General features: G+C 39.1%; 1 protein-coding gene across 1 annotated transcript; it reads left to right on the top strand.

Moving 5' to 3' along the window:
• The first annotated feature begins 4,062 nt into the window (after positions 1-4,062).
• On the top strand, positions 4,063-13,091 carry LOC149316019 (acidic mammalian chitinase-like). Its single transcript, XM_089518588.1, has 10 exons — positions 4,063-4,271; positions 4,981-5,185; positions 5,637-5,693; positions 6,508-6,673; positions 7,957-8,075; positions 8,412-8,535; positions 8,669-8,851; positions 9,874-9,990; positions 10,686-10,821; positions 12,536-13,091. Exons 2-10 carry the CDS (start codon positions 5,106-5,108, stop codon positions 12,838-12,840), a joined length of 1,287 nt encoding a protein of 428 aa, XP_089374714.1. The 5' UTR covers positions 4,063-4,271; positions 4,981-5,105; the 3' UTR covers positions 12,841-13,091.
• Positions 13,092-14,505: the final 1,414 nt, after the last annotated feature.

Genomic DNA, 14,505 nt, shown 5'->3' with positions numbered 1-14,505 from the left:
ATGTATGCAACAATGACAATTATTACAATAAAGCATCTACATAATGAATCTTAAACATATATTAGTGGCTAAAATCTTCTGAAGAAAGTTTTTCTAAGAACATAAAAGCTGGCAAATCAGATTGGCAGTCAATATGCACAAGGAGCTAACAAATCTTTTCTAGAGCCAAAATAGGCCTTCTCAAATATGTCATGACTGTGTAAGAGGGGGAGGGAAGCAGTCAAAGCATATGCAAGAATGATGATATTATGGCAGTGCAAGAGTTGCCAAAGTGGTTTACCAAGGCTGCCCTACTTTGGTGTTATCAGGGAAATGCCAAACCCACTTGGCAACTAGCACTTTTCTTTTTGAAACAGCTGATCTTTGCCATTTCAGAACTGGCAGGTGCAGAGCACTGTGAACAGCCTTGACTGAGTGTAGTGATTAGCAAGGGTGATATATAGACCATGGATCAATATCTGAAGGACGCATGGCATGATCTGATATTTTGAAGAGCTGGACCCTCTCAGAACCAGAAACCAAGATAGCCAGTCATTTTAATTTGCTGCCATTAGTCCTCTGTGGGTGCATGCATGCTTCTTATCAATATGGTTGCAAAGCTAGTTCTGTCAGTGGGAGATGACGGGATTAGGGCATTTGTAACTAGGTGAGTCACAAAACTTATATAACAAGATCTCTCTATGTATTGATTCTAAAGACTAACATGGCTTTATCTTTGAATTCTACCACTATGGAAAGCACCAAATTTAGCTGAATGGAGTGAAAATCCATCAACCTCTTCAAGAAACTTGCCCAGGTACAGAAAAACATCTTCTATCTCAACAAATGCAAGCAACAGGATGTCATTCCTAAAGGCCTACGTGTGAAAAAAAACATCCTCACATATCAATTGCATATATGTGTCTGTACCTGGCTTCCACTTCACCAAATGCATCTCAAGAAGTAGACTGAAGTCTACGAAAGCTCATGCTGACAATTTCTTTCAGTTAGTTTCAAAGGTGCTACAAGATCTCTACATATTTATATAACATATGTTATCACACACACACACACACACATTATATAACAGTGTAACATGTTATATCACATTTTGCAATACCCAGGTACCCTTCCTTGTAGAGAAAGTCCTACTTAAAGACTTGCTTTTGATCAAAGAAAGCATTTAGGATTGCACTATTACTTAAGAATTCTCTTTACAAGATTTAATAGTACTCCAAATTGGTGGACGATATGCATAGCGGGGTTAATCAACCCCCTTCTTCTAATGGAAAATCTAGTAATTGTCTGTGAACAGTCACTCATGCCCTGCTAAGGGGCCATCTCTTGCTCTTACAGCCACTGCCATATTCATGCTCCCTCTCTCTCTTAAGGAGTTAAGTGGAGCTGCTCTGGAAAAGTGGGCCTGAACTTTTCCACCATCCCATCTACTCCTGTTGGCCCATTTTCCTTCTGTGGGGAGTTTCACGGTTTTTAAAGGAACATTTTTAGCTGTTTTGGGAACCCCATCAGGTTTAAATAGGTCTTTGTCAGTCACAGATGATTAAGTTTGAATTTGTTCATCTACATCCAGTCCATTACTGGCAACAGACAGTGGTTTAACACTAAGATAGTTTCCTTTGAATTAGATGGAAAGGAGTGATAGCATGTTGGTGATACCTGATCCCCAAACTCTGGACTTTTCCTGGTGATTTCATCTAGATGCTGAATAGTGTGGAGAACAAGACTGAACTCTAGGGGACACTGCAGGCCAATAGACATGGAAATTTCCAGTGCTATCTTCTGAGTTCACCCTTTCAAGAAGAACCAGAATGGCTATAAAACAGTCCTTAGTTCTATCTCAGAGAGGCAGCTCAGAAGGATGTGGTGGTTGATGGTACTGAAATTGCTGAGTGTCAGCAGAACCAACAGGGACAGTAACATCTTGTCCAGTTCCATCCTCTGGCTGTTTTTATAAGCCATGAAGGGCACAGGTACAGCAAACATACTGTAGTTCTCCAAGGATAATGTTGACATCTTCAGCCTGCACATACTGAAAGATGTCCAATAGGAGCCAGGAATATATCCACTAGACTTCTACCAATCCCAGTCAAAGCAGAAGTGAGAAATTGTCATCTACAAAGTGCTGTGCATGTTATTCACAGCAAGATATTGAGCAATCTACATGCTACTCTTGAGGGACAGCATAAAAGATCCCAGATATTTGAGAAAGCCCTGCCAGATGACATTGTAAATGCAATGTTGTCAGAGAAGGATTTCTTCACTGTCACAACTGCCATGTAATCAACATTCTAAGGAGAATAGTTACATGTGGTGAGAAAAGACCTTTGCATGTGATCAAAAAGGTCCTCTTTATTACTACCCCACTTGTTACAGGTCTAAGGCCTAGTACTGAGAAGAGTTGGGGTACAATTATGAAACTGGTTGTGGTTCAGTCCTGAGCAAATGAATCAGAAACAAAGGACAAGATTCTGCATCAAGACTTGTAAAACACAATACATCCAGCCCTGCACCTCTCCCCACTGGCAGCTGTCAAACCTAAGACTTACTGTTATGGCCATTCACTAGCCAGAAGGAAGATGAACGGCAGTCAGACAGTCTTTCCCCTGGTGAGGAGAAATGAAGTTATTCTTCTAAATCTCCAGTGATTTACTGTAGTGCAAAGAGAGCAACTTTCATTTCTCTTCTCCTGTATCTAAAACAGCAGCTGGAAAAAGAGCTGCCTGGTTGCCTTGACCTGGCCACTAAACAGGCACGGCAGTGCCACCAACACTGACAGTTGCCTTGGAAATTGGTTTGGAGGTTGAATGAAAGGGTCATGAATAATTCCTTGGGCAATATTTTTAAAAAAATATACGTATGTGCAAGTAATTCTGAGTATGTTTGTGCATGCATGTCACCAACAGGAATCTTGATACGGATAGGGTCCCACATTTCACCCCATTCTTCTTTCAGCCTTGGCATTGTATGCTCTACAGGTTGCTGATTATAATAACAGTTAAATAAATTTAGATTAGAGTAAGGGTAACCCCAACTTTAAATGGAGTGTAGGTAGAGGACATGCTGAAGGTAACAATGATGGTAATTACCATCACTGCTACCTCCATTATATTGATGTGAATGCCTCCTGAATGTCCCTTCTAAGACATCAAGATACAGCAGAAGGACCTACAAAGGTATGGAGGGCAGCAGGGGGACGTTTGCTGGTTACCAATTCCCTAGTATTGCTCCAGGGGGTAACTCAAGTCTCCAGAGCAGATTTTTAGGAGGAACATGAAGCTGTAGGGTGATGAAGAAGCTAAGAGAAACATCTTCCCTGGTTTTCTTCAGGAACATCACAGGGATAGGATTCTTTTCATGGGCTCCTCTTCCTTCAGATCCACCAGACACCGTTGTAACCCTTCAAGAATTTCTCTCTGGAAGATTTTGACCTTGTAAAGACTTCTGAGCAGTTCTTGTCCTTGACTTGTGTAAATGAGATTTTCTACTCTTGATATCTGGATTGCATCTGAACTATTTGAAACTCTGCCTCCCTCCATGTAACCAGGTGTCCAGGTCCCATGCTGATAAATGGGATTTTCTCCTCTTTATAAAGTGGCTTTTGCCTTGTGGACAGAGCAGTCATTGCTGGAAACAAAGATGGGGAAGAGTCTGGTGTGGTTTGGTGAGCATGCATCAATCCTCTTTCTTCAAGAATATGGGGTAGAGGATAGAAAATTCCTGAAGGTTTGATTTTTGAAGCTGTAGGATGAGTGCGTTTGGGGATGAATTATAAAGTTTTTTTTTGTGTGAAGAAGGGCAATATTGTTCAAAATGGTGTCACATCCTTTAGAAGTCATTCAAATAGAGCTCTGTCTTCTGTCCAAGTTCTACAGCTTTAACACAGTGATCTGAGGCAATCAGAATTGGTTTGGATAACATGATGGCATTACATCATCATGCAGCCAATACAAAATGGTTGTGTAACGGCATCATGATGGGAAACCAGTTAGGACAGGACACATTGCCCTTACTATGAACAGAGAGAATAAGATTCAATTATAATAGAACTGAATCACAAGGAGGGCAAAGCATCAGGTTAACACGATTGCTCTATCTTGCAGCCACACTATCAAGTCCAAGTTGCACTGGGGGAGATTTGCCTGTGCATCAAACAGGGTGCCTCCATTTTGGTTCAGTTCTACATGGAAATAATGAAAATAATGTGTCTAATTCTTTCCAACATATATACTTTTTTCTTACAGGTTTGGCCATATTGCTGCAGTTGCAGCTTGGTGAGAACCTCTTCTTATAATATTAAACTTAAGACTTAAGCATATGATTAAAATAAAAGTAAGGGGAACTTTACAGACAAGCAATGTATTCTAGCCTGTGATATGCATTACATAGCAGTATCAACTCAATGTAATGCTTGTTTATCTTGATATACTGTCAGTTTTAAATTAATTATTAAAATATACTTTTCAAATATAAAAATAACCTCAAACAAGCCCCCAGGAACATTTTAGGAGTAAGGAAAAGTTGCTGTATCCCAAAGGGAATAACACTGCTTTGGTTTCAAAAAGAAACAGCTTTTTAATGGTGTTACCCTTTCACCACCACCCCGCCCAAAAAACCCACCAAAAAAAAACACAACACACAGAAAGTTCTAGTTTCAAACTTTGTTGTATTCATTCAGGTAGTCTCTATGATTTTGAACCATGACTTCATAGAGTTCTCAGTCATGTGAGGAACATATGACAGTCCCTCATTTCACATGTTTCCTCCCAGTGAGTTACATGTGTTTGGTGATAGATATCAGCTATAGGGCTAACGGACATGGTCTCCCTCTTCCCATCATATAGTTACAATTGAATACCGGGATTGTCTAAATGTAAAAGAACTCAGCTAGGGCTCATTATTTTTGTAACATGTATTTGAATAAGACAGAATAAACCCTACCAAAGTAGTTCACATTGGCTTCCTTTCCTTCTATCTTAACAGGCTCTGCCTATAAAATTGTGTGTTATTTCACTAACTGGTCCCAGTACAGGCCGGAGCCAGCCAAATACTTTCCAAACAACGTTGATCCACACCTCTGTACTCATCTGACCTATGCTTTTGCCACCATGAACCAACATAAGATTGCACCTTATGAATGGAATGATGAGGACAGACTCTACCCGGAGTTCCAAGCACTTAAGAAAAGGTATATTCTTCCCTTTCAGGGGCCGATTTCTGTATCTATACTTATATCTCTGCCACTCTACACACATACATGAACATGTATGCATGTACACAGACACACTTTAAAAAATCTTTTTATTGTTTATCGTATCACTCTTCTTTTTCCACCACCCCTCCCTCCCTCCCTCCCTCCCTCCTTCCCACCCCTCCTCCTTCCCTTCTCTTTTGTAGACTACCATGTTATTTGATTTCAATGGTATGTCTTTTAATAGCTCTTTGAAACTATATATATATATATATATTGGCATAAGGTATTAAATAAATAAATACATACATAAAATTAATATATTGAAAAGCTTTTTTTGTTTTGCTTAGTTTTTGTTCATTGATTGAAAATCCTTTTGTAATGTTGCCTTTGATCCTGCAGTTGCAGTGCAAATTTTTGCATTGATCTTCTCTCACATGTTTTTCAGCAACCCCAATCTTGTTACACTGCTAGCTATTGGAGGCTGGAATTTTGGCACTCAGAAGTGAGTATCTGCTGTTCCCCACACTTAAGATTCTCTAAATATTTAGGGTGTCTAAATAAATAAATGAACATGGTTTGCATACTCTGGATGAGCAGTTTTAAGGCTCCTATTTTCCCTTCTTATGGTGCTGCTCTTTTAAACTGGCGTTGTTCATATAATGGATGTTTTTGAGTACAGCACTGTCCTCGCACAGCCTTTCAACTAAAATACCATGTTCAGCATGGTAAATAGCTGAACTTTATAGGATGAGAGGGGTCTTCCTCTGTTGGGTGGTGCCTTTCACACACTCATTGAATCTGTGCGATGCTCTTTGCCTACCCTTAACATGTTTCATGTTACTCATGAACATCTTCTACAGGGCTGGAATAACACAAAATTTAACCAGTTGTATGAGTATAGGAAGCACATAGGTCCCAGGCAAGGTTGGAAAGTTTGCCACGAGGCATAGTTTTTCCCATGGGGCAGACCCACATCACCAACCCTTTGTCATATGGCTGGGTCATTTAAATGTAGCTTCACTTGTATGAGAGATGGTTGCAGAAATTTGGTTCCTTCCAATATGGTTTCAGATTATTTAAAGGTACTTTGAAGCAATCATCAAGGTGAAAGGCTTGCTGTAATTCTTATAGTGTGAGTTGTAGAATACAGTTGTGAATGACATATCTGATTAGAAGGGCACTTGATTCTACTCATAGAGACGTCCATAAATATAATAAGCTCAGGATAACATCTTTAGCTGAATAAATATTGAGACTCCAGTTATACATGTGTAATGGCATTTGGCAGAAAGTGTCTAAGGATTTCTTCATTTCAGGTTCACTGAAATGGTTGCCTCACCTGCCAATCGGAAAATCTTCATTGATTCAGTAATAGAATATCTGCATAAGTTTGGTTTTGATGGAATTGATTTGGACTTTGAATACCCAGGATCCAGGGGTAGCCCTCCTGAAGACAAACAGCGCTTCACAGTCCTCATTGAGGTGAGAAGCCAATATATTAGCCCAAGATTGAGGGGGGTTGTTGTGGATAAATAGGGCAGTAGATATTTACTACTAATTATTCATTCCCCAAACATTTTTGAAACCATGCTTTAAATGCCTCTAACAAGCACTTGCATGTACACAACTGTGCACTGCTGCTGATGATAAAGAAGCAGTTCTTTGGACTGGAAATCCTGGAATCCTTCAGAGTTGGTTCATGCTGGTTGAATCTTTTGGAGGTTGAGGTCCATAACATCTGAGGGGCCATAGTGGAGTGTCAGTTTGGTTCTTGAAACTCATAGGGTCCCATCCACTTTGCCACTGGGGATCTCTGGGGAGAAGAAAAATCCTGTTGCAGTTATAATTATTCCCCTACCTGTAGCAGTTGTGAAGAAACATTTCTGTTCTCTGGGGATGGGGAGTCAAAAGCAAAGCCTCTCCAAATCCTAATAGCCTTTCTTTAGACATTACTGTCTTCCTTCTTCTGGCAGCAGGGGAAAACAAAACTATTGGTGACAACTGTTTTCAGCCCCATCCCACCCTAGTTCTTAGTGCTCAGCATGAAGGGAGGTTTCAACCTCCCCATCTCTGCATATTGAAATATGCCTCTGTGTGAATGTATATATGTACACAAGTACAGTATATGTGTAGGGCCTAAATATTCTAGAGGCACCAAAACTCATCTTCAAAGTTAAGTAGGGTCAGCCTTTATTAGTACTTGGGTGGGAGAATGCCAGTGAATACTAGGTGCTGTAGGCTATACTTCAGAGGAAGGAACTAGCAAAATCACATTGCCTAAGAAAACCCTATGAAATTCAAGGGGGGGGGGCACCATAAATTGCTAGTCCCAACAGGGGTAGATCAATTGAATCAAATGCTGAATAGTAAATTAATCCTCTGGCAAATCCCATTGTTTCAGTATATCTGCATTAGTTGGAACAAGTTGGATTTAGACCCAAATGTTCAACAAAGTAATAGTGGGGGTAGGCTCATACATTTGCCAAATACTAGTAAATCAGAAAACTAGTAATATATTATTATACTAGAACAATCTGGGTAAGCCTGAAGTGCAATAAATTCAGAAAAAGTTCAGTCCTTTGCTATTGATAGGGTGCATGATTAATTCCTCCAGAAGTTAAGGTAAACTAGGAAGAAGTGGCTTCAAAGATGTTTTGGAGACTGATTGTATCTTCTGGCAATGTCTGTTATACAAATGTATGGGTAAAAAGTGCTCAGGATGAACTAGGAACAAATATGAATCCCTCTTCCCTATCTTTCCCTAGGAAATGCTGGCTGCTTTTGAAAACAGTAAAGTTGATGGGAAGAGGCTTCTGGTCACTGCGGCAGTGTCTGCTGGAAAAGGAACCATTGATGCAGGATATGAAATAGCTAAGATAGGACAGTAAGTAGCATGATGGCAGGTGAGGTTTTTAAATTTAAAAAAAAATCTTTTTCATATGCCATAGGCCATCAGCCTTAAAGTTATCATGCAAATTGACTATAGCCATTCCGGGGTCACCACTGGACAAAAGGCGGGATGTAAATAAAATAACTAGCTGAAATAATACACAACACCTGATCAGTGGTAACTTCCCAGTTTTGCACAATTATGTTCGAGTAACAATGATGCAAACCTAAGGTGGCGCATACCACAAATTGCTATTGGTTTTCCAGTGATCTCTATCATCATTGGTAGATAATAAACCATGTATTGTATTGTTTCTTTTGTTCACACCAGACTTTTAGATTTCATCAGCGTAATGACTTATGATTTCCATGGAGGCTGGGATACCTGCACAGGACATAACAGTCCCTTGTATGTAGGACCGAAAGATCAAGGCGATATGAAGTATTTCAACATTGTAAGGAAAGCTTCTGATTTATAAATATCATTCAAGAGAGAGAGAGAGGGAGGGAGGAAGAAAGTTTTTTTAAAAGTTGATGAATGCGCTACTTAATAATTCTTATGCCCACCCTGCAATTGTACCTTCACAGGATTTTGCCATGACATATTGGCATGAAAATGGTGTCCCACTTGGGAAGCTCCTAATGGGATTCCCCACCTACGGACGTACCTTCAGGCTGACTACTTCTGACACTGGTGTCTGTGCACCTGTCTCTGGAGCTGGATCAGCAGGACAGTACACTCGCGAGGCTGGCTTCTGGGCTTATTATGAGGTAAGAAAATACCTGATATTGTATCTCTCTTTACTTATTGCATTTACCATCCTTTTGGGTACCAGTGCAGTATGCAAAGGATTTCTAGAGATAAAGGTTACAAGAGAATTGCTATAAAATGAAGTAGATGAGGAATCTGCTGGCATCTTTGAGCCTTATTGCATTACAAAAGTAAACTGAGATGGAGCAGCACAGAAGCCACTTTCTGCTTACCTCTCCACATGCCCTGAAAGCACTTCCATTCTCTTCTTGAGGGAGATAGTTGTAAAAGAGTGTCTTTGTCATACTGGGAAAATCCATTTGGTAAAAGGCACCATTTTATGATTGTCTCCCACTGGAAGGAGAATGGAAGTGCTTTGAAGGTATGTGGAGAGGTAAGCAGAAAACTGCTTCTGTGCAATGCTATCTTGGATTACTGTGTAATGTGACAAGGCCCTTTGAGGCTAACTGGCTGATTTTACCATCAGCTTTCATGGATTTCAACCAACTTGTTCAGATGCATAGATGGAATATAATATTCAAGCCACAGGTAGTTAAACACAGTCAGAGAGCTATGGGAATGATATCAGAGATCAGATCAAGCTAGAGAATGATGTAAATTGTGACAATGGGCATAAACCTTCAAAGGTGATACAAGTCTGTCAAGGAATTGGTCTCTTAGTATTGAGGTGACAAAGCAATACAGTCTGCTTATCCAAATGTTAGTTTTCTTGAAGTAAGAGACTTTTGAAGTATGGTATGATGCATATAAAGATGGCAGTTTTAAACAATACCAGTTAATTGGCTTATTAATTGCTGTGATGCATATGCTTGTTGACCATCTTTTTAACCATTGTTTCCTTCCTTGTATGGCTCTATGCACTCTCTCTAGATGTTTTGACCTAGTTGTGTTTGACATAAATCATTAGATTTTAGGTTGTCTCACAAAGCAGATTTGCTGGATGCTGATTTATATTTTATTTTATTTACTTTCATAGTGAGAATGGCAGTATGAAATATTACCCCCCTCCATGTTTTCACAGATTTGTACATTTTTGAGGACAGCTAATTTAGAATGGATTGATGAACAGAAAGTTCCATATACCTACAAGGACAACGAATGGGTTGGATATGACAACATTGACAGCTTCCGATGCAAAGTGAGCCTATTGTATTTTAAACTTTACTATTTTCCTGCTATCAGATTGTGGATTTAACCTTCAGAGATATACATTTCATGTGATATTCAACTAACACTTATATTAAAAGTGGGCAAACTGCCCATTCTCCACATGCAGCCCCAAGCATGTTTTTTTTTAAAACTCCCTGCTCCCCAATTTAATTTTTAAAAACCTCTTCCCACTAAAAACAGCCCCAAGACAACTAAGGGGCATGGTAGGGAATTGCACCTTGTTTCTCCCACCCCAGTCTGTCATAGGCCAAGGACAGCTCTTTTTAAAGCCAAGACATAAACTTGCAGTTTTTTGTTTGTTTGTTTGTTAAACAATACCTCTCCTGGACTTAAACCAAATGTGGGGGAAGCAAACACATGGCAGAATTGCCCCCACTCCACATAGTGGGGGTCAAGGGTATTTCTAGCAAAAAGAAGTGTTTTGAAAGTTAAGAAAAAGGGATAGGGGCTGTGACTTCCCAACTTCTAGCCTCCGGCAGTTACCCATTCTTTTCTATATTACACTGTGAAATTGTGACAACCAAAGGAATTTTTCTGTCTAAGTGCACAGAGGATACTGAAGCTGAAATCACTTTTCAGAGGGTGAATAGTTTTTAATCAAGAGAGAAAAAAGAAAGAAGCTCTGGAATTCTTGCTTTAAAAGCTTTCTTTTTCTTTTGTTAGGTCAAGTACCTGAAGGAGCACCAGTTTGGAGGTGCCATGGTTTGGGCCATTGATCTGGATGATTTTCTGGGCACTTTCTGTAATGAAGGAAAATATCCTCTAATATCTGAGTTGAAGAGACTTCTTGAATCAAATGGTAAGAATTAGTAAGATTTAGCGAGGCCTCTGAGTTATGATGATATTGCCCAGAATGCTAAATATGGAAGCACTGTCCTAGTCTAACAGGCAATTGAACGTATTGTTTAAATTCTCAGCTCTGTCTTAAAGGCAAGCGAAATTTGTGCACTGCTTGTAAATCACCTGCATGAGGTACAAGAGATGGATTTTGTATGGATTTTATTTCTGGCAGACTGGCACATCTCATGGCTTTGCATGGCAGCAGCAGCATGCTTTTAAACATCACTGCCACTGCCACCCTTTATCATGCCACGCCAATACTTGACCATGTCTGAAATAGCATCGGTCAAGATGTTTGTTCAATACACTGGCTGGATAGAACTAGGCAATATTGCCTTTGATTTTTTTTTCTGTTGCATTTAGTGGGTTTATCATGATGAGAACAACTGCATCCTGGCAGTAATGTCACTAGCTTGGGTGATTCAGACATTTAGAACTGCAAGAGTCTTTATGTCATGGTTGTGTGCTTCATATTTAATCCTTCAAGAACACAAGTCCCCTCTTAGAAAGGCCACACAAAGACTCTTGTTGGCTTGCTATATGTGTCTGTCAAGCATGTGACCAACAGCAGCTGAAAGTTAAATGGGAAGAAGAAAAAGAAACACCACGAACTGATTGAAGTCCAGCATGGGATAAGAAGGAAAGGATCATGAACTAGATGATCAAATGCAGCTGAAAGACGTGGTGGTAATAGGGTAGATGAAAATGAAGGGCTGGTTATAAGAATATTATAAAAACATGCAGGAGCTTATATAGCAGATAAAACAATGTATCTGTGCTGTCACCCCATCAAAAAAGTTGTTCACAGTGAGAAACACATCTTGCAGAAGAATTAGAAAGTACCAGTCAGGCACCTATAGGTAGCCTTTCTATTTTATCCTTAACTCTAATGTAACTAAGACTGAGTTTTAAGAGTAAAGGCTATCCCAGTGGTGTTAGGGACTAAAGCCTTTGGATTCTACTTCCTGGGTTTTCCTATAAAGTCTGAATCAGACAATGTTGATTTAAACATGATGGTCCAAATATGGTTAGACATAACAGATACAATGATATGATCTGAAACTTGAAATGCTTCTGAACAGGCATACATACATAAATATAAAAATGTTGACATCATATGACAGAAACATAAAGTGGGTACAGTAGTCCCTTGGTTTTGGATTTGGTTCCAGGATCCCCTATGGGTACCAAATTCTGTGGATGTTTAAGTCCCATTATATAGAATAGCATAGAAAAATTGTGTCATTTGTATAAAACAGCAAAATCAAGGATCGCTTTCTGGAATTTGTACATTTTTGGGATATTTTGAAGCCATGGATAGTTGAATTCGTGGATAAAAAAATCTGTGGATATGTAAAGCTGACTGTACCTTAATTCACCCTAGAGACAAGGATTTTAAAAACATTGCTTAAAACATTAATACTTTCTATAGTATGGGCATGTTTAGCATATGCATATCATATTCCATCATAGTGAATGCTCTAAAGTTGGGATGTATCACCTAATTAATTGGGCAGAGCAATCAAAACTGGTGGTGGTGGTTAGAAGTTGATAGTCGAAGATCAGTCATTTCCCAAGCTTGTGGTGCTCCTATCTTGGAAATATAAAGCATCAACTAGCATAATTGACCATGAATATGTTTTTTTCACTGTGTTGGTGAATATTCCTTTCAGATCCCATTACCTGCGTTGGAAGTACAACTCTTCCCCCTACAACTCCTCCGCCGGACACTACTCCTCCTCCAGGCATTACAACTCCTCCCCCAGGCACTACAACTCCTCCCTCGGGCACTACTACTACAACTACCACAGGACCTTCAGATCCTAATAACTTTTGTGCAAACCAACCAGATGGCATCCATGCTGACCCAAAAGACAACACTAAATTCTATATATGTGTTAACCATCAGAGTTTCAGCTTTAGCTGTGCAGCTGGGTTGGTTTTTGATGACAGCTGCAAGTGCTGCAATTATCCATAAATACTGACAGATGTTTTCCAGCAAAAAAGAGGGGATTTAAATCAGGTAGCAGTGAACCCCTTTCATCACAAACTCTAAGGCCACGTGCTGGAGCTTATGTTTTTCCTTCTTTCCATTCAGATTTTTTCCTTGTATGCCATGTCTTTTAGATTGTAAGCCGGAGGGCAAGGACAGTTTTATTACTGATATTTGTAAGCACATCCGAGATCCTTTTTGGCTAGTATGGGTAAAATGCTATAAAAAAGGGGGAAAATCCCCACACAATTAAAATCCATTTGGCATAACTAAAACATATTTGTGCTGATATCTTTTGTGAAATATACTGGCTGGATACTGTTACTTTCATTCATAATCAATTAAAAATACAGGTTGATTATCCCTTATCTGAAGCAGTTGGAACTAGAAGTGTTTTGGATTTTCAGATTTTTTTCAGATTTTGGAATATTTGCATATACATAATTAGATATTTTGGAGATGGGACCCAAGTCTAAACATGACATTCATTTATGTTCATTATGCATCTTATACACATTGCCTGAAGATAATTTGATACGATATTTTAAAATAATTTTGTGCATGAAGCAAAGTTTGTGTATACTGAACCATCAGAATACAAATGTGTCACTATCTCAGCCATCTATGAACAAAGTATTGGATTTTGCAGCATTTCAGATTTTGGGTTTTTGGATAAGGGATACTCAACCTGCAGTTTGTATTATCTTACATGTCCCTTGAGAGAACCAACAGGAAAGTTTATACTCTGTAGATATACCATGTGGCAATCTTATTGATGATAAAGTTAGCAACATAAGATGCCTCCTTATAAACTCATGTTCCCTAGTCTATTCTACTCCAACTAGCCACAAATCTCCAAGATTCCAAGTTAATAGTTCACCTGCCTCTTGTTCCAGTCAATTTTAGTCAAATTAGTTGTAAAGTATGCTGACATCAGATTCTTTCTCTTTTTTCACCACAAAAGATGAAACAGTCAAGGAAACAAATAAGTGTTTATTTTGGAGGGATCCCGACTAATAAATGTAAAAATAACCAATTTTTGAATTTCTCTATGGTCCTTTTCACACCATGCTGTTATGCCACATTATACTATTTGAAAACCATTTCAGCTATACTCACAATAGCTGATGGATGACACTGTGTATCACACCCTTGCCACATTTAAGCTGTAATAGCATGATTTGCATATTTTTTTTGATCTGTAGTAATGCCAGTATCACCACATCATTTCCCCTTTGTGCTTTGTGATTGCTTTGCTTCAATAAATCTTTTTTTAAAAAAATCATAATAATGTTATTATGGCACAACATCATTACAACACACTCATCATTGTTCAAATCTCCTAGGAAAAACAAAAGTGTTTATCACACTAGTCAGTTGTTTCAGGTTGTTATGTTCAAAACTGCTTCATTCATAGTCATTAAACTGTAATAACAATATTACAGCATGATTTCATTACAGTACACCCATCACCGCCCTGTTTTCGCACTGTGACACAGGAAAAGAAACAGATCACACCATTCCCTGCCATTTTTGATATCTTTCTTGTGTTCAATAAATCATAAAAACACTATTGTGGTTTAACATCAGAGTGTATGGGGGTGAGGTGATGGTGTCTGAGTCTCTGGAACTTGGAGGGTGGGGGGAAGG

This window comes from Sceloporus occidentalis, unplaced genomic scaffold, assembly GCF_023333645.1.
Source record: "Sceloporus occidentalis isolate IW3139 unplaced genomic scaffold, rSceOcc1.0.p SCAF_3, whole genome shotgun sequence".
Lineage (NCBI taxonomy): Eukaryota > Metazoa > Chordata > Lepidosauria > Squamata > Phrynosomatidae > Sceloporus > Sceloporus occidentalis.
Note: the sequence above shows the minus strand (reverse complement) of the source record. Positions and strands in the feature narration are given on the sequence as shown.